This window comes from Numida meleagris, chromosome 1, assembly GCF_002078875.1.
Source record: "Numida meleagris isolate 19003 breed g44 Domestic line chromosome 1, NumMel1.0, whole genome shotgun sequence".
Taxonomy (NCBI): Eukaryota; Metazoa; Chordata; class Aves; order Galliformes; family Numididae; genus Numida; species Numida meleagris.
Window position 1 is genome coordinate 85453571 of NC_034409.1, and position 24086 is coordinate 85477656.

Consider the following 24086-nt stretch of genomic DNA (forward strand, 5'->3'; position numbering starts at 1 on the left):
ACACAGAGCAATTTGTTTTTTATTCACCTAGTCTTCACAGAGACCAGAACAACATCTATAACTTTTACTCGCGGTTAAGTCATAAAAATATATACATTTCAGAAACAGGTTAAAATAGATACAATTCATATGACTTGTATAATTGCAACTGAGAATGTACAAGGTTATACTTAGTCGGAAATTGAGCAGATTCAGTAAAACAGCTATGACACAATGGAAGATGTGAGGAAACTCAGGTGTTTTAAGACCTAGTCACTACAGATTAAATACAAATAAAATCAGTAGTGCTACAGAAGAGGATATATATGAGATAGAGAAAAACCTCAGGTAGTTCTACCAAAATACACATTAATGAAGAAATTCTGACAGCTGCTAAAAGACACGTTATTCACGTCATATCTAAACTAAGGACAGGAAAGTGGTTAGCCTCGCAAAAACTCTATTCTAGTCCAAAGTCTTTCATATGAAAGTACACTTTAAAAGAAATTTCCTACATAGTTATACTATGAACAGTATATGAAATCCTGTTTGAGCACAGCAGGAAGTGGCAATGTTGACAATAGCTAACAATGCATCAGATAGGACTGTTAAAAACCTGCAGAATCTTTTTAAAGAATGAAAAAAGTGACATAGGCTTCGGAAAGTATTATCTAGTATTTAAGAAATATTTTCGCATTCATGTATTTCATTTTAGCATGCTTTCCCTAAATGATTCTACTTAAAAAATCACTCAAATTCAGTGCTCTGCTTGCTCAAATTAATCCCCTAAAAATTATAAACACATCCACGGATTTATTTCAGGAAGTATTTGCATAAATAGGCTGACAAATACAGCTTTCAATATAATGTGTTCTAATTAATATAATCCATTTTATTTCTATTCTTGTGCCTTCGACATCAGGAAGCAACACTGCACAAATAATAGATGGTATTCAGGAGAGTGAAAATTAATAAGATTAAATGATGAAAGTGCTTACCCTATGAAGAATGCTTTTCTGATGGCCAATAGCAGAATAAACTTAGAAAAAGGCTGAGTGACTCTCATTTTGCTATCTATCCATTTAGGAAGGTTAGTCACCAACAACAGTTTTATATCCAGGTCCCAATACAGATAAATAATAGTTCTACCAAGAAGATCAGAAGATCTATTTGCTGTACAGTAGCTCAGTGGTTTTTTTTTTTTTTTTTAAAAAGTTCCATAATTTTATCTTTTATTCTCAATTGATATTGAGCCACTTTAGTTTCTAGATGACTTTTTCAGCCAGACAGTATATTAGCTTACTGTTTAAAACTTTTTTTTTTAATATACATTAATTCATATGTGTTTTATACTAAAACCTTGATGACAGAGCCCTATAAACTGAGGTTCACTGCTTCTGCGCTTAACTTGCCACCACTTAGACTGTGAATCATTGCAATCATAGCGGAGTGTTTGTTCAGTTCTTCCTTCTGTAATTTTACAAGTGCTTCTTTCTCTTCCAAGCGTACTTCTAATTGGGATTTTTGAACTTCCAGAGAAGATGCCTGTAGAAACAGTCAAAGTGTTACTATTCACTTCCTCATTAACTGAAAAAAAACCATACGTAGTGAAAGCTAAGTGGTCCGGTGATGAGTTTAAGCAGGCACTCAGAAAGCATGATTTTAAAATTACAACCTTGTTTCAAAAATACTTTTTTCAGGTGTACATTTGGTGCACGTGAAAGTTTTACAGCAACTGATGCACTTCAAAACATTGTATACCAATGGGATGCATTAAACCCCACATTATCATTGCTCTATTTAAGTAACAGAAGTGTTCACAGTTCATCCATCCATGTTTCATTTCAGTCCACACACTGATAAATATTCACCAAGAAGATGAGAAGTATTTGCTGTATACTAGATAGCATTGTCCAAGGGAGCGGGAATACTGTAAATGCTTTGACAGATTGCATACTTCTTTGCGATTACTAATTAGTTTGCATGTAAAAGGAACCTCTACCTTGAGAGTTAACTGGAGGCTTAATGATAGGCAAGAATATTCAAGCTGTGCTGAGGCTTTGGAGATGTGTTGTTTTTTTTTTTAAAGCAAACATAAGGAAAAGAAATCCACACAGTATCCTGTTAAGTTTGTAATACAGCCAAACTGGTCTCTCTTTCTGCTTTCAGAGAAGGCATTATTTTTCTTAAAGATGAAAATTAAATGTTTCATCAGAATTTCAAAGATCAAGAAAATCCAAAGTGTTTTGGTGCATCCGTATGTAGTATCTTAATGCAGGTTGCAAGAAAGGAGAAGGAAAAAAACAACAACAAAAAACCCAGCAAATAACCCACATTTCACAGTAGAAAAAACTAGAAACTGAAGAGGTATGTGCTGTGTTTACTTATTTAATATTACACCACAGGTTTTTTTTCTTTCCAAATACTACGTACTCGCAGACTATGCTTCACACAGCCCTTAGATTCTGACTCTGCTCTTAAATTCAAGCTCAGCTATTCAAAACTCAAAAAGTACATAATTAAGAGTTCATCTTCACTACAGGGTCTGTTCTAGTTTCATGTAGTCACTTCAAATCTGAAATACTGATTATTCAACTATCGGTTATATTGATACTTAAAATTCCAGCCTTGAGAGTGCAGGTGGAAAAAATTCCTTACCTTGATACTCAGTTCCTTCCTTGCTTGTTCTGTTTTGCTCAGTTCCTTTCTAAGAATATCAACAGTTTCTTCCATATTGCTTTTTTCTTTCTGTTGAGCTTTCAGTTTTTCTTCCAGAACTTTTATTTTCTGTTGCAAGCCTTACAAAAACCAACATGTTAAAAGATGGGTTGTCAAACTTAAAGAAGAGATACTGCACTGCCTCAGAAACAAGTATATACAGATTCTTAATGCTGAACATAGTTGCTAATAAGTGCATTAGTGAGTACTGCCACCTGCCGCTAAGTTCTAGCAGTTGCTTTCTGGTACTTGAGGAGTTAAATTGAACTCTTGTAATTTGCGATTCCCACAGAAAATAGGTCTAATGGACATGCTGTGAAGAGATCCTGAAAGCACAAACCATGCTGCATACGGATTTAGTGAAATCAATGTAGTCTTAGAAAATATGTCTTTGTATATTTAAGAAAATATATCTGTCTCATCAACTGAGAAATTACATGTTGCAGGCTACCTTTTAGACTTAAGTTACTAAGAAAAACACAGCTGCTTTTCTACAGCACATAACAGCAGCTATTTAATTGAGCTTTGCAGGTCTAATGATCTTTTGGTTAAATGACTTACTTGCTATTTTGCCATCTCTATCCTGTAGCTGTTCCTGTAGTTCTTTTTTGTGTTCTTCTGATTCTACCAACTGTGCAGCAGTCCTAATATTGAATAGAGAAATTTTAATTCCCAGAGTGAAATAAATCACCATTCCTTTGTTCTAAGAAGCTAGAATGATTTTCGTATAATTTGTAACTGTTGTCAGGAGCTTAAAAATCAAATCAACAAAACAATGAATTTGCAGGGTGTGAGCACAAAAATTGTCTTTTTCCCCTCCCATCAAAGTCATTTCTCCCCCTTAATGAAAGACAACATGGAAACTACTGAAAATGTCTGTTTCTACAGCCTAGACACCAGAAACTGTTGCTCTTGATTACAGCCATAAGGCATTCAAGATACCATGGCAGAAATGAAATCATTTTTCAACCCGAGTCAGAATTCACTGCCATTAGTGACTAAGGATATGGGCTTCTAGCTCTTGGTATGCTTCTGAATTGACAATATCATTACTAAAACCTGTTTCAGGCAAGTGTTATCATCTATGCAAACTCATCTGTGCATAAAGATCTTCTGATACCATTCTGAACATTTCCAGACAGTCATGCAACACGCAGCAAAAAAAAAAAAAAAAGAGTTTCATAAGCTTTCACTGTAGCTCATACATAGGTTTGCTGCAGTCTTTACTAGTTAGAATAATACTTAGATCTCACAATCTTAATATAAAGGCACTGTCATCCACCAGTGTTACAGCTGTAACCCAAGCACTTCAAACTCCATTAAGTTAATTTACTGCCTCCATTGCTAGCTAGCATAACTTCTAAGTCATATTCCATCTCTCATCTGCCTCACCTAGATGACACCTATTGTCATTCTCGCTGGCTTGTTTATCCACTTACTGTGCACCAGATCCCATCTGCAGCCTCTGGCTGCAAGCAGGGAGAAGGATAGTCCATTCTGTTTTATGTAACTATTCAAGAATATTCATACAGAAACTGCTATCCCATTTGCCTTAAAAAAAAAAAAGGGAGAGCCTTCTCAGAACACTTCCTCAATTACACTCAGCTACATATTGCACCAATGAAAGTAAGCAACTACGTTTATTCACAAGCAAGCCAATGCACCAAGCCAAGTTTTGCATTTGAATCAGAACCGAAGGCAGTAGTCAAAGCAGTCCAAGTCACTAACAAGACAAGAGCCTGGAAGGATAACGTGCACTTTGAAAGTCAAACCAAGAATAACATTTTATCTCTGAAGTGAATATAGGGTCTGACTGTAAGCATATTTTTAAAATATCTTCTGCAAAATTAAGTATCTAATAAAACTTCTCAAATAGGAGCCCTATTTCTTTAATTGTGTGAGTGAAAAGTACACCAGGTCTCTATCTTAAGCCATCAAAAAGCAAAAAGAGTTATAATTCGTCCTCAAGAAGACAGAAGTAGTGCTAGCTTTATAGCTGAATCACCAAAGATAAAACGTCAATCATCACTACTTCTAATATAATTTTAAAGTGTATTAATTTAGTAAGTTCTCTCCTTTTTTTTTTTTCCCCTTCTCTTTTTCTCCCAGAAAACAGAATCACAGAATTGTAGGGGTTGGAAGGGACCTCTAGAGACCACTGAGTCCAACCCTCCTTTTAAAGCAGGTTGCCTACAATAGGTCACACAGGTAAGTGGCTCCTGAGCGCCTCCAGAGAAGAAGGAAACAAACATAAAATTTAACTACTTCGGCTGATATCTGACAATGTCACAGAGAAACCTTATAAGCCAAAAAGGAATATGTGAAAACCTTGGGTCATAACAACATTTAAGAATTCAGTGACTACCAAAAAGACACTCTCCTCTTCCCCCAGTAAAAACCCACCCCCAGAATAGCTTGTTTTCCTTTCTCTTTTAAATTCCTACTGTTGCTGTAGTCTGTGGGGATTCCCTCCTGCTCCCAACCAATACAGGAGAAAAAATAAAACCACAGAAGTTACTAAAACAGATTCTCATCTAATATACACATAGAAAACAACTCTAAAGGATCTATTACTACTTCTAGCTACGCTTCGAATCACAGAATGGTTTGGGTTGGAAGGGACCTTTAAGATCACCTAGTTCCAATCCCCTGCTATAGGCGGGGACACCTCCCTCTAGACCAGGTTGCTCACAGCCCCATCCAGCCTGGCCTTGAGTGCTTCCAAGGGGAGGGCATTCACAGCCTCACTGTGCAACCTGTTCCAGTGTTCCCTCACAGTGAAGAACTTCTTCCTAATATCTAGTCTAAATCTACCCTCTTGCAGTTTAAAACCATTTCCCCTAGTTCTGTTGCTACCTGCCCTTATAAAAAGTCCCTCCCCAGCTTTCCTCCAGGCCCCCTTCAGGTACTAGAAGGCCGCTATGAGATCTCCTTGGAGCCTTCTCTTCTCCAGGCTGAAAAGCCCCACTTCTCTCAGCTGGTCCTTGTAGGGGTGGTACTCCAGCCCTCTGATCATCTTCATGGCCCTCCTCTGGATCTGCTCCAACAACTGTACGTCCTTCTTGTGTTAGGGGCCCCAGAACTGGATGCAGCACTCCAGGTGTGGTCTCACAAAAGCAGAGTAGAGGGGCAGGATTACCTCCCTCAACCTGCTGCTAACACTTCTCTTGATGCAGCCCAGGATACGGGTGGCCTTCTGGGCTGCAAGTGCACATTGCTGGCTCGTGCTGAATCCTTCATCAACCAACACCGCCAAATCCTTCTCCCTAGGGCTGCTCTCAAGCCATTCTCTGCCCAACCTGTATCTGTGCTTGGGAATGCATCAACCCAGATGCAGGAACTTGCACTTGGCCTTGTTGAACTTCACGAAGTTGGCATGGGTGCACCTCTCAAGCCTGTCCAGGTCCCTCTGGATAGCCTCCCTTCCCTCCTGCATGTCAACTGCACCACTCAGCTTGGTGTCATCTGCAAACTTACTGAGGATGTACTCAATCCCACTGTCCACATCACCTACAAAGATGTTAAATAACACCAGTCCCAACGTTGATCCCTGAGGAATGTCACTCATCACCGGTCTCCACTTGGACACTGAGTCACTGACTGCAACTCTGAGTGCAACCATCCAGCCAGTTCCTTATCCAGTGAGTTGTCCATCTATCAAATCCATTGTTTTCCAATTTGGCAACCGGCATGTCATGTGGAACAGTGTCAAGCACTTTGCGCAAGTCCAAGTGAATGACATCAGTTGCTCTTCCTTGAGCCACTGACACTGTAACTCCATCATAAAAGGCCACCAAGTTTGTCAGGCATGACTTACCTTAGGTGAAACCATGCTGGTTACCAGCAGTCACCTCATCTCTATTTTCCACATGCCTTAATACAGCCCCCAGGAGGGTCTGCTCCATGACCTTGCCAGGCATAGCAGTGAGACTGACTGGCCTGTAGTTCCCTGGATCTTTTTTCCCTTCTTGAAAACTGGGGTTATAGTTCCCCTTTTCCAGTCATGGGAACTTCACCAGACTGCCATAACCTTTCAAATATGATGGATAATGGACTCCTCATATGCTACTTGAAGCACAGATAAATGAAAAATTGAGTGCTAAAGTGCCATTTAATTTTACTGTTTTTCTTTAATTTGCTCAGAGACTGAATCTAACTTACCTGTCATTCTGCTGCTTGAGTGATTCATTTAGTTTCTTCATTGCTTCAATTTCTTTATTTAGGGAATTGCATGTAATCTGTAGATCTTTATGTTGTCTTTCAGTTGTTTCATACCTACAAATAAATTAGAGGCTTATGGTTGAAGATAAGTGCTTTTGAAGAGCTTTTAATTTAATAGTTTGTGAAAAAATACTTGACTTCTCCTGTTCAGTCATTCCACTCAAGTTAAAAACAAGATACATATTTTTTAAATGCACATACTTGGAAAAAAAAAAAGCTTCACTAATTATTAATTATCTCCCCTCCTTCCTCAAGTAGAATACCCTTCGGGAATAACAAAAAAAACCCACAGATGTATTCAAATGTTTGACACCTACAAACTGTTACAAAAAAATGGTAGTCACCTTTTAAGGGATCCTCTGAGACACTTTATGAACACCAGTTCTATGGTGATATTAAAACTTGAAAATACCGAAGAAAATGCAATTAATAAAAGTTTGAGGCAGATCTCACACTCGAAGCAAATCACTTTACTACTTTCCAAAAGAAAAACTCTCGCCTCCCATGTCAGCTTTCTGGTTATGTTTAAGGAACAGCACTTAAATTCTGCAGATTGAGAAAGCAAGTTTTTACTTTATAAACACAGTATAAAAAAAATCACTAAGCTATTTTATTCCTACTTTGGGAATTTACAGCTTTTAGATAACAGATTAAAAGATGTTTTATTCCACACAATTGCTCACAGAGTATATCGTTACGTACAACTCAAGCAGAAATGGAGGAACTTTCACAGTGACTATACTAGATGTATGCATCTTGTTTCTTCGTGAAAACCCGTAATGAATATTTTTCCTCCGTCAATGACTATTATTGGCAGAGATACGACTTTGAAATTTTTAATATAATGCCTGCACCCACTGTTAAGCAAGCAAATGGCTCTCAATTTTATCAGCTTCTTTGCCTTGCTGACACCTAGTGATGAAAACAACTCATGCAAGTTGCAATGCCAAAGCTCTTTTGAGCCTTTATTCTTCCAAAGCACGTTCTTTTTCCATAAGTTTCTATCCTGACGTACTTTTTGTCTCCTGTATCTTGTGTGTTTTTTAGCCTACAATCCTAACCAAATAATGCTTATAAATAATTTCAGACACACAGTACATCCTTCCTCCCTACATCAATTTTACCTGATTTCAGTCAAGCTTGCTTCAGAAGTGATCAAAGATGCAAACTCCTACCTTACACAGACATGTTTTACTGGCTGCTTCTCTAGACTATTTACAGCATGTCATCAAGACAATGTATAAGGTAAAGAAAGAAGCCAAGAGAAGAGCAAGAGCCAAGAAAGAGCATGGTGTAAAATCATTAGAAATTAAGCATTGTTGGTTTGGTTTAGAAAGCAATACTCAAAATTCTCGTCATTTCCTGAATTAGATCTTCAACATCTACTACTTCAGTTCTCATCCAGCTTAACCAGGCCAGTGAGGGCCTTCATCATTCTAGCTGAATATTTTGTATTTCCTTTCAGATCCTGAGCTTCTTACCTCTGAAGAAGATCAACTGATGATTTTTTCAGCATTTCATGTTCCTCAGCAACTGTTTGTAATTTCCTGTTGTGTTGAAAGAGCTGTTCAATATCAGTCTGCGCCCTTTCAGATTCTACCTGCTGAGCTCTCAGCAAAACATTAAGTTCTTCATTTTTTCGTTCTGCATCCTTCAGCATTGCAGCAAGAGTTCTGGCCTTTCAATGGAAAACACCCCCAAAAGAAAAAGCAATTACAAACAATTCTGTCTTATCAGTCATGTCTTAATAGGCATATTTGAGCTCATACATCTAACACTAAAATGCCATCAGCTACATTAAGAAAATAGTTTCCTCTCTCCTAATAATAAATATAAATTAACCCACTCATTCTAAATTCGTTCAGCTTCCTTTATATCCAGTGCTAGAAGTGAACATAGAAAAAAGTAGTGAACGTAGAAAAAAAGTAAAACATGATATAGTTTAGCTATGGTTTCAGTAAACTGCAACCCAAATTATCAGATCTTTATTTGAATAACAGAAATGATGAACTTCCAAAGCACACCTCAAATAAAGCTTGCATCACTGCAGTATGTATTTGAGAGTTCATCTTCGTACTAAATGACAAGTAGTTAAAAGGCACAAACAGTAAACCATTCATCATATACCAGTAATCTTTATATAAAATTCTAGTAAATGGTTTATTCATTTTAAAATCTACTAACATTAAGTTAACAATAATGGCTAAACAAACTTTCAAGTATAGTAGGTCCGTTTTGTTGGCTTCTGATAGGGAAAGGGCATTAAAGAAAAGCGTTCCAAAGAAACATCTTGTTTTTCTTTGCATTGTTACAATGAAAATTAAGACTGTCCTAATTTGTAAGTATGGATTATATAAGCAGTACAGAGTTTCCACACGTGCAAATACAGTAAAAACTACCCAGACAGTAGTAACTCTGCCCCATACCAGAATCCCAGAAAGAAATCCCACTCACCTCAGATTCTGCTTGGGCCCTTTGACATCGGTACTGGGCCATCAGTCTGTCAGCCTGAGCCAGAGCCAGAGCCTTTGCTTCCAAAAGGTCTTGCAGCCGAGTTTCTTTTGACTGTGCAAAGGAAGAATGTTATTTATTAACATAATCTGAATCGACCAGCACCACTGTATCCATACACATTAGGTTGTACTTACTGCTAATGATGAAAGCTTCTGCTCATAGATATCCATTATGTCAGATATCCTTGTGTCAGTGATTGGCTCCTTCACCTGTGGAAATGTTTTGCAATTATTGCTAGTGTAAATCTGCATTTACTTGGACAGACAATGTGTCTGAAAAGCTTAGTTTTGTGAACTTTAATCTGTCCATTAAAGTTTTTTTAATTTCATTTTAATCTCTGAGACTGACTGCTCAATTACATTCGCTTTACTCTTGCAGAAAGTTTGTAAATAAACTCATTAAGGTGAAGATGACTCATCTTCAGAGGCAGAGACCTATCAAGTGAAATCAGTCACATACCATGAAAAGATAACATAACCACTCTAACCTTGTTCCCATTGGTCTAGTCTTTGCTGGAGAATTAGCAATTCCTCTCATAGAACATTTGCCTCAGTGTCAACAACAAAAAATGCACAGATGAAAACATCATTTACAATACAAAGCCTTCTCAGCATGCAGAACATGAGAAAAGGCTGAGGAGAATAGTTCTGAAATAATACTAAACAGAACAGAAATTGTTAGTTTAATCCATCAAATTACTAGAGGAGTGCTTAACATGTATTGTTCAAGAAGTCAGTGTTCATTAGAAAATGCCTGAGTCAGTAAGAATGCAACTGGGTAACTTTCAAATTTTTTTTCCCCTTAGGCAGTACTACAATAATGCCAATTTTGAGCAGTAGTCATGGGATAGAGTACATGAACAAGTGCAAGATATCTCTGCTGCTCATAAAATGAGCATCTATTAAAAATGCATTATCTGCACCGTTTTGAACCATTGTACAAGATAAAAGTTTTGTGGCATATTAATAGTAGCTCCCACACAGCTCCAATTTTCAGCTTATGTTATTGCCCTGTAGTTTCTTTTCCTGCTTGCAAAGTTGTAGTAATATGTAAAAGCACATAGAACCGACTATAAGAAAAGCTTCTGTAAGTTCCCTCCATTTTCTTCCTACAGTAATAATACTGAAAGGGATTCATATGTTTTTACACATATTTGAGCTTCATGGAATATGCAAAGATGAAACATCAGGTATTTTAAGTGATTGTGTAAATGGATTTTTTAACTAATTCACTGTCCAAGTTCTACTACTAATGCACTGTTCTACTACTTAGAAGGCCTAAGAAAAGCTTCACTAAACACCAACATTTTCTCTACCTCAAAAATCCCAAGTGATGCGTGAACTGTCATGTTACTGGAAGCTGCTGCACTTAATGCATACAGAGCCATGCATTTACAAAGAGGGAACTCTCTGTACATGTTCCAGCAACTCTAGCCATTTGCAACTATATCTGACGCTTACCTCCACACCCAACATTTAGGACAGCGTGGGAAACCCAGCCAGAGAAGGGCATTCCAACAGGGAGCCTGACTTACAACTTTGCACAAAGAAACATCACTGACCTCTGCTCAGGAGCTCAGTAAAAGAAGCACTCTTAAAAAGGTAGGAATGTAAAGTGAGCTCAACTGACACGTGCACTGTAGCCTAATACTCTGATTAGGAAAGTCAATAATTTAGCAAAGCTAATATAAAATTATACTAACCTCTAGCCCAGAATGAAGTTTCTGTATTAATTCCTGAATATTTGAAGTTGTGGATTCATCACCATTAGCACAAGATGAAGAACTTCTCACTGTAACGTTGCTGATCATGGGTGGCTGCAGTTGGATTCTTTTTGATGCACGTTCTTTTTCTTGTTGTTTGTAAGCGTTATTTGCAGCAATGCTTTCACCAAGCCTGTGTAAACATGAGTGGTATTAAAAACAATCTGATACAAATACTGCTGCAAGGACTGAAGATGAGAACAATTTCACAGCATAATTAACTCGTCTTTCATTGAAAAGACAGACTACAGGAATAGTTACATTTGCATCATCACACAAACCTGAGAAAGGTTAACCCTGAGGGACAGAAGTCACTATTATACTGTCAAGGATCTGATGTTAATTGTGTGCCAGACAGTACTACCTCCTCCAGCCTCTAAAACCACCACTGTCTCTTACCTGTAGATTAGGAGGAAATCCAATTTTTTCTAAAACTTTCTGCCTCATATGAACTGAAAGTAATATGTCAAGAAACACGAGCATCACTAAGGTCATAAAGACATCAAATCTTATCAGATTATCACAAAAATAAACTTACACAATAGCAGGAAAATCTGGTAAGGGTGCAGCCTCAAACAATATTCTAAGTCCTAATTGGACTTGTTCTCTGTAGTCTGATGTTAAAGCAAACGTCAAAGGTGTAATCAAGCGTTGATCCTAAACAAGAAATGACTTTGGTCAGAACAATATATAACAGTCAAAAAGAACAAGAAAATAACAACCCCAGACATCACAATACCAAGGCCTATGAGAACAGATGTGTTTTATTCAAATCTATCTTTCTAAATACTGCTCTTCTACATTTCAGAACACTAAGGTTAATAAAATAATTTATTAAAAAAAAAACAAACACAACACTTCACACTTTGGAGTGTTTAGAAATTTGTTTTCTTTACTCAACACGACCAGTAAAGAGACTACATAGTTTCTTCAAGTTCTTATCTGCTTGATTTTCATCATAAAGGGTCACAAGCTTAAGTTCTACGAGGATTTCCTGATAACTGTGAAACTCATTGCTAAACAACGCCCATTCTTCAAAGAAAACTCTCCCCAGCAGTATGAAGTGCTTGACTATCAAGATTATTTTCTATCTACAGAACAAGCATCTTGACCAATAGAAACCAAATACTTGCCTGTGCATAGTCACAGAGTAGGTGGATACATCTAACGCTAAATAATCTCAGAAGCTATTCAATTACATAGTTGTGATAACTTTTTTTTACCCCTCACTTACTACCTTCAAACTGCAATCTTAATGTGGTCTCGGAAGGATAATTCTTACCAGGCAACCACAATGTCACATGCATTACTGAAATAAGAGATGTAATAGCAAATTAGTCTTATTTTAGAATTAACATGAAACAATCTTTAAGAACTGTAGCTTTTCCCTAAATTTTTTTTTACCATGTCAGAGATAAGCATGCAAAAAGATTCTGAGCTAGAATGGCTACAGTACCATAATACTTTCCTTTGCAGATATACTTCATAAGACTCTTTAAACACATACCTGTAAGATTTTGTAGAAGCTGACTTCCATACCAGGTACATCCTGCTTCAGTCTGCTCATAAGATCAAGTGTTTTCAAAATAATATCAGCAGCAAGTTTGCTTTTAAATATACAAAAGCAAAGTGGGAAAAAGGCAGAAAAATTTGTCAGATCAGCATTGGTAAATAAATTAACACAAAGCAAATAAATACATTCATAAATAAACTAACCATCTCTAACAAGGCATGAGTACTAATATCATGAGAGATCACTCAGTTCCTTGGATGCACTGTTGAGCTTTTCCAGTGTATCATGGATAGCAGTGAAGTCTAAAACACTTTCACCTTGAAAGCGAAGAGGTTTTAATCACAGGTCAATCTTATTTTATTGGGCATAGAACTATTAGTTTTATTGACATTCAAGTCAATGACACTGAACTGAAGGGACGTGTTTTCTGTTGCAGGTTTTTTTTGTTTTTACTGCAACCATTGCTCCCCTCTTTCTAATGGATGATACCGTTTCTGATAGGCTACAACTCAGATAAACTTCTGGATGAGGTTTAAAAATCACTGTACTACATAAATGGAATTCCAACCTACACACAAAACAATACCAGAATGTTTAAGCTAGGTTTATTCATTGAACTGACTAGCATGTTACATTCTATTGCCATAGAAAATACTAAATTTGATTTTAAAATAGTATTGACTTATTTGCATTTAAATAGCAATTTCAACTATGGTGTACTTTCTATTGGAACAATATCACAACTCTCAAACAAGTCCAGGTAAACTACATTTTAGATAAATTTTTGTGCTCACCACATTTTAGAGTCCACTACTTTTGTTCCAAAACCAGCATCAATCCCACTACAGGTAAATTGGTGTTCGATTAGAGACACGCATTGGCTGGCAGTCAGTAGCTTTGAGGCGTGCATTTTCAGTACGTCATCTCTACAGAGAAGTAGGCTCAGTCAAGAATAAAACTTTATCTATGCTTAGGTATTGGCATCATAAGGCAATATTTCAATAATGAAAGAGAAGCTAGCATATCAAAGCATGATATACTCCAAAAACGCTTTTAAAACCCAACTACATAAACCACTTAGGTCATGCTTAACATGCAAGCCAAGTAAGTTTCACTGTTGAACTAAAAAACACATGTACTTGGAAAGATGGACAAATAAAATTACAATAATATGAGTTGTATAAAGAAGATGAACAAGAGGCACTGAACAACCAGTACCTAACAAAGGACTAGTTCTAAGGGAGAACTAGTCAAGAGAATTCTTCACAGAATTCAGCTGAGATGCCAGACTACATCCTGCAGTTGTGTTCCCCTTACTTCATGACACCAAATTCAAAAACAGCAACACAGAAGCAGAAGGCAGCATGTCTCTCAAAAAATTCATAGCTGGAAGCTTGAAGATGACATGATACGTTTGCTTACTCACCGAACTCCACCCTAGATTTGGTCCAAATCCTGTCAGAGACAGGAGGTTAGACTGAAAAAAAACAAAATTGTTCTTAAATTCTAATGAAAGAAATCCCTTTAAAAACAGGGAGTGTAAAATAGAATAATTTCACCTTACTTTTCCTCTTGTTTCACTGATCAATATTTTTATCATGTTTGGCTTGACACTGCAATGGACTTAGCTAGACCAAAACATTACACTGATTAAGAAGGCGGCCACCCAAACATCTCTTGTAATTTCAATAGAAAACACTCCTTTTTTTTTTTAATCTGTAAAGTGCTTCTATACTATTGAACAGCCACTGCATTTTATTCAGAATCCCTGTACAACAGGATAATTTCACAGCAATTACAAAGCTAATAAAGGTCCTTCAAGATGACAGTCTTAAGTGAGATTAGTATACTTATTGCCATTAACAGCTGATAGAGTGACCCAAGATGGATATTTCTTCTAGTGCCTTAGAGCAGACCATAGTGGAGAAGTAATAAATTAACTGACAATAGGCACATAAAAAAGGATATCTGTAAGGATGTTAATAGCCTTGACTATTCTTTCACACTTTTTCTTTACTAACAGCTCATCCACAGTCTGTTCTGGCATCTGAAGATGATCAAGAAGAACAGGCAGCAAAAGATCCACAAAGTGTTCGGCTGAAGCACTGTTCCCGCAACTAATAACATCCTGTAATAAACAAATTTTATGTCAATATTTAGAACTACAGAATAAGGAAGACAAGTCTACTTCTTCCTCGACCAACTTGTATTCAAGCTTTCCCAGACTCTTGCTATTTCAGGTTTAAGACCGCTGATCAGTATCATACTGGAGAAGCAAGTTTAACAAATAACACTGGAAAAGCAGAAATTCTCACTTCTGCAAGTCCTAGAAAGCAAGTATTGAATCCACTTCATGAACTGCCAACTTAATTTTCAGAAAAGATATATTTACATATTTCTAATGTGTTTTAAAAAAAAGATGTTTGATAAAGTATGGAATTTAAGAAATGTTTCTGGTATATTTTTACTTCCTACTTTTCAAGTAAAACACCAATAAATGTTTAAAAATCAATTAAGGCAAAAATACATCTACTAAGCAGCACTGGTACCTCAAAAACCTCTTTGAATAGCTGCAATGCTAGAACTGAACAGTCTTCAGAGCCTTCCAATGGTTGGTTTGACAAATGCACCAATGCAACAGATGGTTCAAAAGTCTTTGAGCGAGTCACAAATCTGGTATTTCCTGAGACTGGCAAGCCAGATGGTTCCAGTATTGCCTGCTGCAGGGTATGACGCAGTTCTACCACAGAACAGAAGGCGAGCAGCAGTTCTAAGATCTGTATGAAGTGAATGAAAGAGTTCAAATACTTTTAAACCAATTACTCAAAGAAATTGCAACTCCCATAGCACAAATCTAAAGTTATAAACAATTGCTCTTGGCATTTTAGAGTGCTATGAAGGATATTTTTCTTTCAGTAAAGAAAAGTCAGCAGCAGAAACACAGTCCATTAGACCAGCGATTAAAACTAAAGAAGAAAAAGGACCAACTGCTCTCTAATGACCTATCAGCTGTAGAAATGCTATTCTGAGATACAGACAGATAGCCATGTGCATTCTCAGAGATGAAGATGAAAGACCTCTGGAAAGCTCCATGTCACCACATTTCTCAATTATAACCAATACACAACTAATTTTTCCACATGTGTTTTGCTTTTATCATTTATTATGACGCAAAATGCATTCATTAGAAAAGTTTGCTTGGCAACGTATCTTTGAAACATTTTCAGGATGTATCATTTTTTAGCATTTAGCGCCATATAGCCAATGTTTCTATTATGTAAGGTGGTAGTGAGACAAAGGTGAATGCAAGAGGGAACCGCTTAACCTATTAAACTGTTCAAATACTGCGGAAGAATATATTCCTAAGTTTCTGGAACTGATGTCATGGTTACCTGATCATCAAATCTAAACCTGAATAGTAGTTATTCAAGCCTTGGCACGTGAAGTGGGAGACACGCTGCACTTCTGATGCAGTAATTCACGTTAGCCAAAGCACAAAACGTTGGCTTTTTGCCTTTATGTCTCTTGCATGAAAGAAGGTACACATACAAAAAACTAGCAGGAAACAAACACCAAGCAAAAAAAAAACCCAATAACCCACAAATAAACAAATTCAGCCATGAAGTCTTTTGAACTAGAAGATATAAGCTGATAAACACTGGAGGGTCAATAAAGAGACCTTAAATCTATTTACTTCATTATCATTCCTCACACATGAGGAATCTACTTACAACTAAGAAGTGGAACTAGATAACAAGTTGCATCCACTTAGTCCTCAGATGAAAAAGTACCTTAGATGATGAATCTGGATCCTTTCCATGAAGGAGATCTAATACTTGACCAAGGCACGAAGTGAAGTGCTCATATCTACAGCACACATGGAGGGAAAGATGGAAGAAAATAATTTGGAATTTGGTATCAAACTCCAATAATGTTCATGTAATGAATACTTGCGTCCAATTTCCTTTTTTACCCCTAAACACTTCAAGTACAGTAATACCTTTGATGGTGTGATTTCAATGCAATATAAGCTACATTTAAAAAATATTCTCAGAATGAGAACAGCTATTTTTACTGTTAGAGATTTAGACTGAAGTTCTGCAACTAAGTTTTACTAGCTAAACGTGCAGAACCAGTAGACAAGCATTTTGCGTAACAACTTCTGTGGTGCCCTGCAGGAAAATTATTACAACTCTGACGACACTATTACACTTCAAAATACTGTAGGACTACAGAAAAGTATGATAGCTATTCATCAAATTGTCTGATCACTAATACCAACCAAAGAATTACTGAACATAACCATTAAGTATTTCTTAAGCACCAATTAAAGCACAGGTTTTGATTTATACTTCTGTGTAAAACCGGTAACACAAGAATCCTTCAGATTCAGATAGAGCAGTTAATCAACTAGTAACTCTCAAGAAACATCTATGAATTTTTAATAAATTTTTTAATGAAACAGTACCTGGTAAGATAATCTGCCACTTTGGGGTTTTTCAGAAGATCCATAAGTAGATCAACAGAGTATTTTCTCGTTAGGGTACCATCTCCATTTACAACAATATTGAATATTAACTGAAAAGTCTGATGGATATTCCGTGCATGAAAGAGCTGAAAGGTAAAATAAGATTAAGTATGTGAGCATGCTTAGTTTACTCAGTTCTCTTGCATATTAAAATTAGCTAGAATTATTTTGTGAGAGTGGCCAGATTTATCAACAACTTGAAAGTAAAACTGATTTCAAAATATCACTTACTTTTTCTCCTACTTCTTCATTTAAAGTAAGGCTTGATAATATTGAAAGTGCAAACACAACCATAGTCAAACTACTGTGGGCCAGGAAACTTATTAATGTACGATAGAAACTCTTCACGTTATTCTAAAACACAAAGAAGCACAGGCATTATAAATTTTATTTTGTTCTGTAAGAGAACCAAACTTACAGATTGCAAATATTTATAAACAAGAGATACAAATCATGAATAATAACACAAAAATATGTTAGAATGACAAATGTTCTCTAGGAAATTTATTTTAGTATTATTCTACTGCACAGCTACTGAAGCTGATATCAAGAACGAAGTTCTCTGTTGAATTTGTGTAGGATAGAATGAAAAAAATAGAAGAGGAAGGAATTACATCATTATTTTACAGGCTGATGAAAAAGTCACGTCGCTAACATCTTTAAGATAAAACAACCAGTGAAAATTGACCCTATCTCCTTTCTGCTCTGTGAACAGACTTGAAAAGTAGTTATTCCTTTTTTACCCCCTGCTTTTTTTCCAAGGTAAGCAGTACAACATTCGTTGCCATGTAGATGAGTTTGTATTCTTCAACTGAGTAAATAAGCTGTTTGCACTGACTGACAAACAGACGGACTGAGTAGATCAGATATGGATGTGTATTTAGGGATTCAAAGGCCCTGACCTGACATCAAGACCAGTGGTATTTTATTGATCTACCTTTTGAAAAAGCAAAGCTTTTTCCAGGCCAAAGCTACTGAAGCTTGGGGGAAAAAAAAAATTACAACAACATTTACTTTTTCTAAGAGATACTCAAACTTTAAGTTCATCTTTCACTTGTAGAGAACATTTGCAATAACTGAATGCATAGTGCAAGCCTGTGCAACAACACAGCAACAAAAGAGAACACACAACTTTCAGTTCTACTGCTTCCTCCAATTTGAGAGAAATATCCACCATTTGACGAAACACTGAGCAACAAGGAAAGGATTATTACCGCCTCAAAAAAAGCTCAGTCAAGTAACTCTCTCCTACTGCTACGCCAGAGAATCATGCCACTAAAACAAAATACTTACCGAAGATTTTATCTGAGTTTGAACAGTTAAGTTGTGACGACAGAGATTTGCCAGAAGTCCTAAACATGGTATTGTTAGCTCATCTTCCATGGACTGACTTAAAAGAAAAATCCAGAGGTTTAAATAAAGATGTTTTCATTAATGCATCCAGAGATTAGTTACAAGAAAATTGCCTTTTTTCTTTTGTGTAAGATACCATCCCTTCCAGCAAAACAAATCTAAGATTTGCAGACCCCAGCCCTTGGGCAGATTTTAACAGAGTTTAAGAGGAAAAACGAGCATCAAAAATAAATGCTACCAAAGGAGCTTTATTGCAGGTGTTTTTAATAGTCATTAGACTTGCTCAAAATTTGTATTATTCTAAAGAAAGTACGCTTACAGCGACAGGGATTATCTTTATTCCTGGCCTTTGCCTTTGTTAGCTCCCCCTCCCTGGGGTGGGCTAAGAAGCCAATTAATGTTCAGCCACCTAAAGTCTCACAGGCATTGCTTTGAAAATCTTGAACAACATAGATTTCAGAAAAATCTCTGGTAACTTCAGAGCAAAAATATCATGGCACCCTCCACAGACCAGGTTAGTGCAATGGCTAATGGCCTTTAAAAAGTTTGGAAACTTAGCTAGATATTTCCCATGGGCAAAGATAAGTGAGTACAAACTTACACATGATGCATGAGAAATGAAATCAGTTCATCGATGTTAGCACCAGCACAAAAGACTGGAACATTGTAGGTTAGCCTCTGCAGCAACTGAATACTCTGAGGAAATAAAAAGCTATTCACATGTCTTTCCTACAGCATTTCACTGAAGAATGTTACAAGTACAAAAGGTATTTTCTTACAGCTGGAACTAAATAGAGAAATAAAGCACGACAAATTGATTCATTTTTCAATTGTAATGTTAATATCACAATTACGCATGCTGCTGCAAGCACATTGAGTAATATCCTACCACACTGATCTCCACGTACTTATTAAAAGACTAAACCTATTAGCATGGTTTTATTTTGACAGAGAGACAACTTTAGCCTGTCCAATTCTCCCTTTTCTTCATCAACCAGTTCTCCATTCTGCCAGTGAAAGACCCAGAAGTTTCACCAAAATCCAAAAAGCACTTCGCAGCCTCTAGCAGGAAGTATGTTTATAGTAAAACAGGTCTGCTGTAAGGACTGCCAACAGATCTAATGATAGTACAGTCCTTCATTCAGCACTCTTTTGGCACATAACTTATTTAAATATGACACGAATATAGTCAGACATGATAAAAATCACAGCATAGCTAAGGATAGCAGCTGAAATAAAATCTCACTGTGTAGAGTAGCTGACATAAGAGCTTAAAGGTTTTATAAATGGATTTATTTGGTGACTACAAAAATCTTTCCCCTTGACTGACAAGTCAAATGGGATTCTTAAATCTTCTGTAACTCCCTGTACTTTGAGAAATATGCAAAACATTAGAAAAGTATTCTTCACTGGATGCTTGCCTAATCTTCCCACAGATCAAGGGCAATGTAACTGCCAGCAAACTTTTTTTTTTCCCTTTCCCTCTCCAGAAAAGAGATGTGACCACACATGGCCAGCAAACACAAGCTGAAAGCTCAAAGCCACGTATGAGAAAACCTGTATGTATTTAAAGAGGAAAAAAAAAAAAAAACCTTCATTATTTAGCGCACAGAAATAATAGGTGCAAGTTGGCGAAGTCAGACAGGGAGATGTCACATATTCACTGAAAATAAATATATGAATCAACAATATAATAATGCCGGCACTAGGCTCCTAAAAGTGAGCTTCCATTAGTACAGCACTTTGTATTCACTAGCAGGTATCACTGACCAAAGAGAAGGAGGCACATACACTGCAAACTGCCAGAGAGCCAGCAGCCACAGCTTTCCCATCACTCCTTCACAACTACTTGTCAATATACTGATTAGACAAAACAATATTCACCTTTTTGTTAGGAACATTAGAATGAATTAAAAACGACAAACACAATGAAAAATAAGATTCCGAGCTCTCAAGAGGTAGTTTCATGCAGTAGAAGCTTTCAGTTTAAAAGTGTTTTCTCTTTCTTTCCTCTAAATGATTAGAACAGGTAAAAACCACAAGCAATATTACAGATAGAATACACAGAACCCTCTGCAGCACTAAAATCTCATCACACTAGCCTCATGCAGAAAATAAAACACCCACTTTCACTCAATACATTATCTCAGATATAACTTTTGAAGGTATAAAGTATGCTTCATAAAAGTAACCAAATATTAAGCATTAATTCCTGTTACCTGTAATAAGACCGGATCGCTAAGATTAGTAGAACTTCGATGAACCACTCCTGCCAGCACATTGGTGAGATTGTAGGTATCCCGAAGAGCTTCTCTAGTCTCACTGTCTGAAGCTAGAATTCAAGAATTACTTAAGAACAGACAAACAAAACAAAACAAACAAACAAAAAAAAACAACCCACAATCCTACAGAATAGCAAAAGTAATTATTGTATTAGCAACTGATCTAAGCATAATCTAAAGTCTTTGACCAGTTTTCCATATATATTTCACAAATAATTACAAATCACAGCTCCTACACACTTGAATCTCTACCTCAATTCTGAGCTTACAGTCAGTTAAAACACTAAGACTTTTCCTTGAAACGTTTGGACAGTGAAGAAAGCGCCTAACCCTTCCTACAAAGTTTAAGCTTTGTTTGAAATCTTGAATCCTGCGCTTGAGAAGCTTTAAAGCTCAAAATCAATGACTTTAGTTTCTTCCTTCATGCTAAGATGAGAAAGCAGACTAAAACTGATAACTCGATAAGGTTATCTAGCAATAGTAATACAAAAAAAAAAAAATCTGTTCTGCTTAGAGAGCCCTGGAAGAGACATAGCAAACAAGGATGACAGATAATGTAACAGATCAGTTGGAGGAGAACTGATTCTTAAAAATTTTCCAGATCCAAAAGGTTAGGAAATACACTTATAAACTCAAACAGTAACCATTTTTTAATTTTTGAAAAGAGAAAATAATAGGGGGTCATCCTAAACAACTTAAATCTCAAAGAACCATCCACACTTAACAAGAAAGCCTAAGCTGAAAGAAAAGAGAATTTTTCCCCATACATGCAACCTACGTATGTAGTTATGGTGAGCACAGAGCTCCATATATAAATGAAGAAGTCACTTCTGTGAAAGAAAATCAATCTAAACAAACAAATAAAAGGCCCTGGAATTTATTTTCTAACTGGGAAACTTGAAGTCTAGGAAAATTCTGACAAATATGAGCATTGTCATTTCACAATAATGACTTAAAATCTGTTTTGAACAGTGGCTTAACACCTTATGTGACCTTGTTTGTACAGTCTGGTGGGTCAGGCAAGCACTTCAAAAGCTATTCATTTTTTATACCTTCAGTTTTTCTAAGAAGTTCATCACACACGCCACAAAATCAACACCTGCCTTGTCTTCTCTTTCTCAGACCCAAGATTAACGTTAAAATCCAAACCTTACCTAGCTGTGATAGTACAGTCACCAAAGACAAGGTCAGAGAAGGATCTATATTAGTATCCTCGAGGAGTTCTACTAGGCAATTAAGACATTCACTTGGTAGAATCTGGTTGGAAGCAAATAATCTTGTAAGCTTCAGTCTCGAGATAACCTGGAGATAAAAGGAGAAAAACCTCAAACATCTACTTAACTGCTACAGAGTATTTAACATACAAAGCGTATTTAATAGCACAAAGTGGTATTAGCTATATTTTGCCATGTGTGACAAACTGAGAACGTAACTGCCAATCTAATAAGACACTCAGGTCTGTATTTGGTAAATGTAAACATAAAAATTAAACAAAAAACAAACTAGTTCTCACTCCTCTATATGTATTTCTGGTACATATCTGTGGTCAGCCTTCAGTTCAACTCAATAACCTGTTTTCTGAAGAACTGGACTGAAATACAAAGGTTTTATTCTGCTTGAAGATAAGTGGTAACAGATTGTGCTGTTTTGTGAGAACTCTGTGCTTACGATTAAAAATGGAACCTTGAGTTCAGGAAAGCCCATATAAAGGGGTATTAAAAGTGATACACCTGCACAGCAACATAGGTAGATTTGTGTTATATGTGCATGATAGAACCCTGTAACTTTTTTTTCCCCCATATCCTCTGTGTACTTTTCTACAATAGATACTGGGAAAGAAGTTAATCACAGAATCATTGAGGTTGGAAAAGATCACCTAGTTCAACCTTCAATCCATTGCCACCACACCCAATAACCAAGTCCCTCAGTGCCACATCTACACTGATCTTGAAGGGTTAAGCTGAATAATGTCTTCTATACTGATGTTTTAGTAACAATGATTTTTAAGAAAACATGTATTTGGGAAAGGCAGTGCAGATGAAGCAGCTCAGTCACCATCTCAATCTCACTACAGTATCATGTCTACTGCAAAGGCTGCACAGACCTCCACACCAGGACAGGGAAAGATATGGGGAGCTACAGCGGCAGACACCTCTGATTACACATTACTTGAAACCAGCTAAAAGCAGGTACAAGGCTAGTTCATCACTCAAACTATATTTTTAAATGGGGAAATCAAATGATCCTCGTGGGCCAGAGCTTAGGGGGTATGGAAGCACGTCTGACTTCTGTGCTCAGCACACACATGTGTAAACATCCAGTACATTTGTGCGCATAGATATATGAAATCAGCATAAAACGAACACGACAAAGGACAAAGTAACAGCACGAGGGACAGAACTAAGCTCCTTTTTCTCCCCCACCCCGCAGGAGACAACCCCAGCAAGCGGTTTCTCAGTCTCCACCCGTTGAACTGGAAGGGGGGGGGGGGCGCGGCCGCCGCGAGGCTGAGCCGGCCGAGCCCGCAGCAGTTCCGAGCCCAGGCCGACGGCCACGGAGGGGTGCCGGCCACGGCCGGGCACTGACAAGCACAGAGAGGTGCCGCTTACACACCCAAGCGCGAGAGGATGAACACTGCGGCAAACCCCTCTCTCCAACCAAGCCGCTCCGCTCTCACCTCCAGGCCGCGCTGAACCAGCGCCGCGTTGGACGGCGTCTTAGCAGCCCGGTACTGCGTGGCTGCCAGGAGCAGGGACTTCATGCAACCTGAAGCATCCATGACGCCCCGAAACATCCCCTCAAAGGCACGACCGGCATTCCCTATTCGTACTTCCCGCCGCCGCCGCCATTTTGACGACAGCGTCCACTGAACGGGAACGCCCGCCTACCCGCGGGGCACGGCGGGAGGCAGCGCCGCCATCTTCCTGCTGGGGGCATGGATAGGGAGTGGGGGGGGGCGGTGCTGTGAGGCGTGGTGTGTCATTCAGTGTGGTGAGGGTTTTTCCGGAGGATGGGCGTTAGTTTGGTTGAGGGAGGTTGTGGAGGTCTTCTGAGATTCGTGACTTAGAAGATGTAGTGTTGCATGCAGTTAAACACCGAGCTGCAGTGTGATACCGCAGTCTGACCCACATGATAAACTAGCATCAGGCAGGCTAGCTGGTTCCTCAAGTGGGGAACACACCCATGTATGGGCTTCAATAGAATAAGGGCTTTTTT

At 37.6% G+C, this 24086-nt stretch overlaps 1 protein-coding gene across 1 annotated transcript; it reads right to left on the bottom strand.

Annotated features, from left to right (window-relative positions):
• Positions 1-24086, bottom strand: KIAA1524 (KIAA1524 ortholog). Its single transcript, XM_021400844.1, has 21 exons — positions 23548-24086; positions 22025-22172; positions 20808-20920; positions 19190-19284; positions 18529-18625; positions 17467-17589; positions 17176-17321; positions 16499-16574; positions 15257-15484; positions 14676-14835; positions 13502-13643; positions 12702-12801; positions 11733-11851; positions 11135-11327; positions 9567-9641; positions 9373-9483; positions 8400-8596; positions 6859-6972; positions 3259-3341; positions 2638-2777; positions 1-1524 (listed from the first exon to the last, which is right to left on the bottom strand). Exons 1-21 carry the CDS (start codon positions 23662-23664, stop codon positions 1354-1356), a joined length of 2748 nt encoding a protein of 915 aa, XP_021256519.1. The 5' UTR covers positions 23665-24086; the 3' UTR covers positions 1-1353.

Excerpts from the sequence above, each read along its gene's own strand:
- KIAA1524 (XM_021400844.1), bottom strand. The coding sequence starts at position 23,664 with ATGTTTCGGGGCGTCATGGATGCTTCAGGTTGCATGAAGTCCCTGCTC. Across the intron at positions 17,590-18,528 it reads AAACTCAGATAAAATCTTCG|AATAACGTGAAGAGTTTCTA; the intron begins GTAAGTATTTTG and ends TTTGTGTTTTAG. Across the intron at positions 3,342-6,858 it reads CTCAAGCAGCAGAATGACAG|GACTGCTGCACAGTTGGTAG; the intron begins GTAAGTTAGATT and ends ATTCAATATTAG.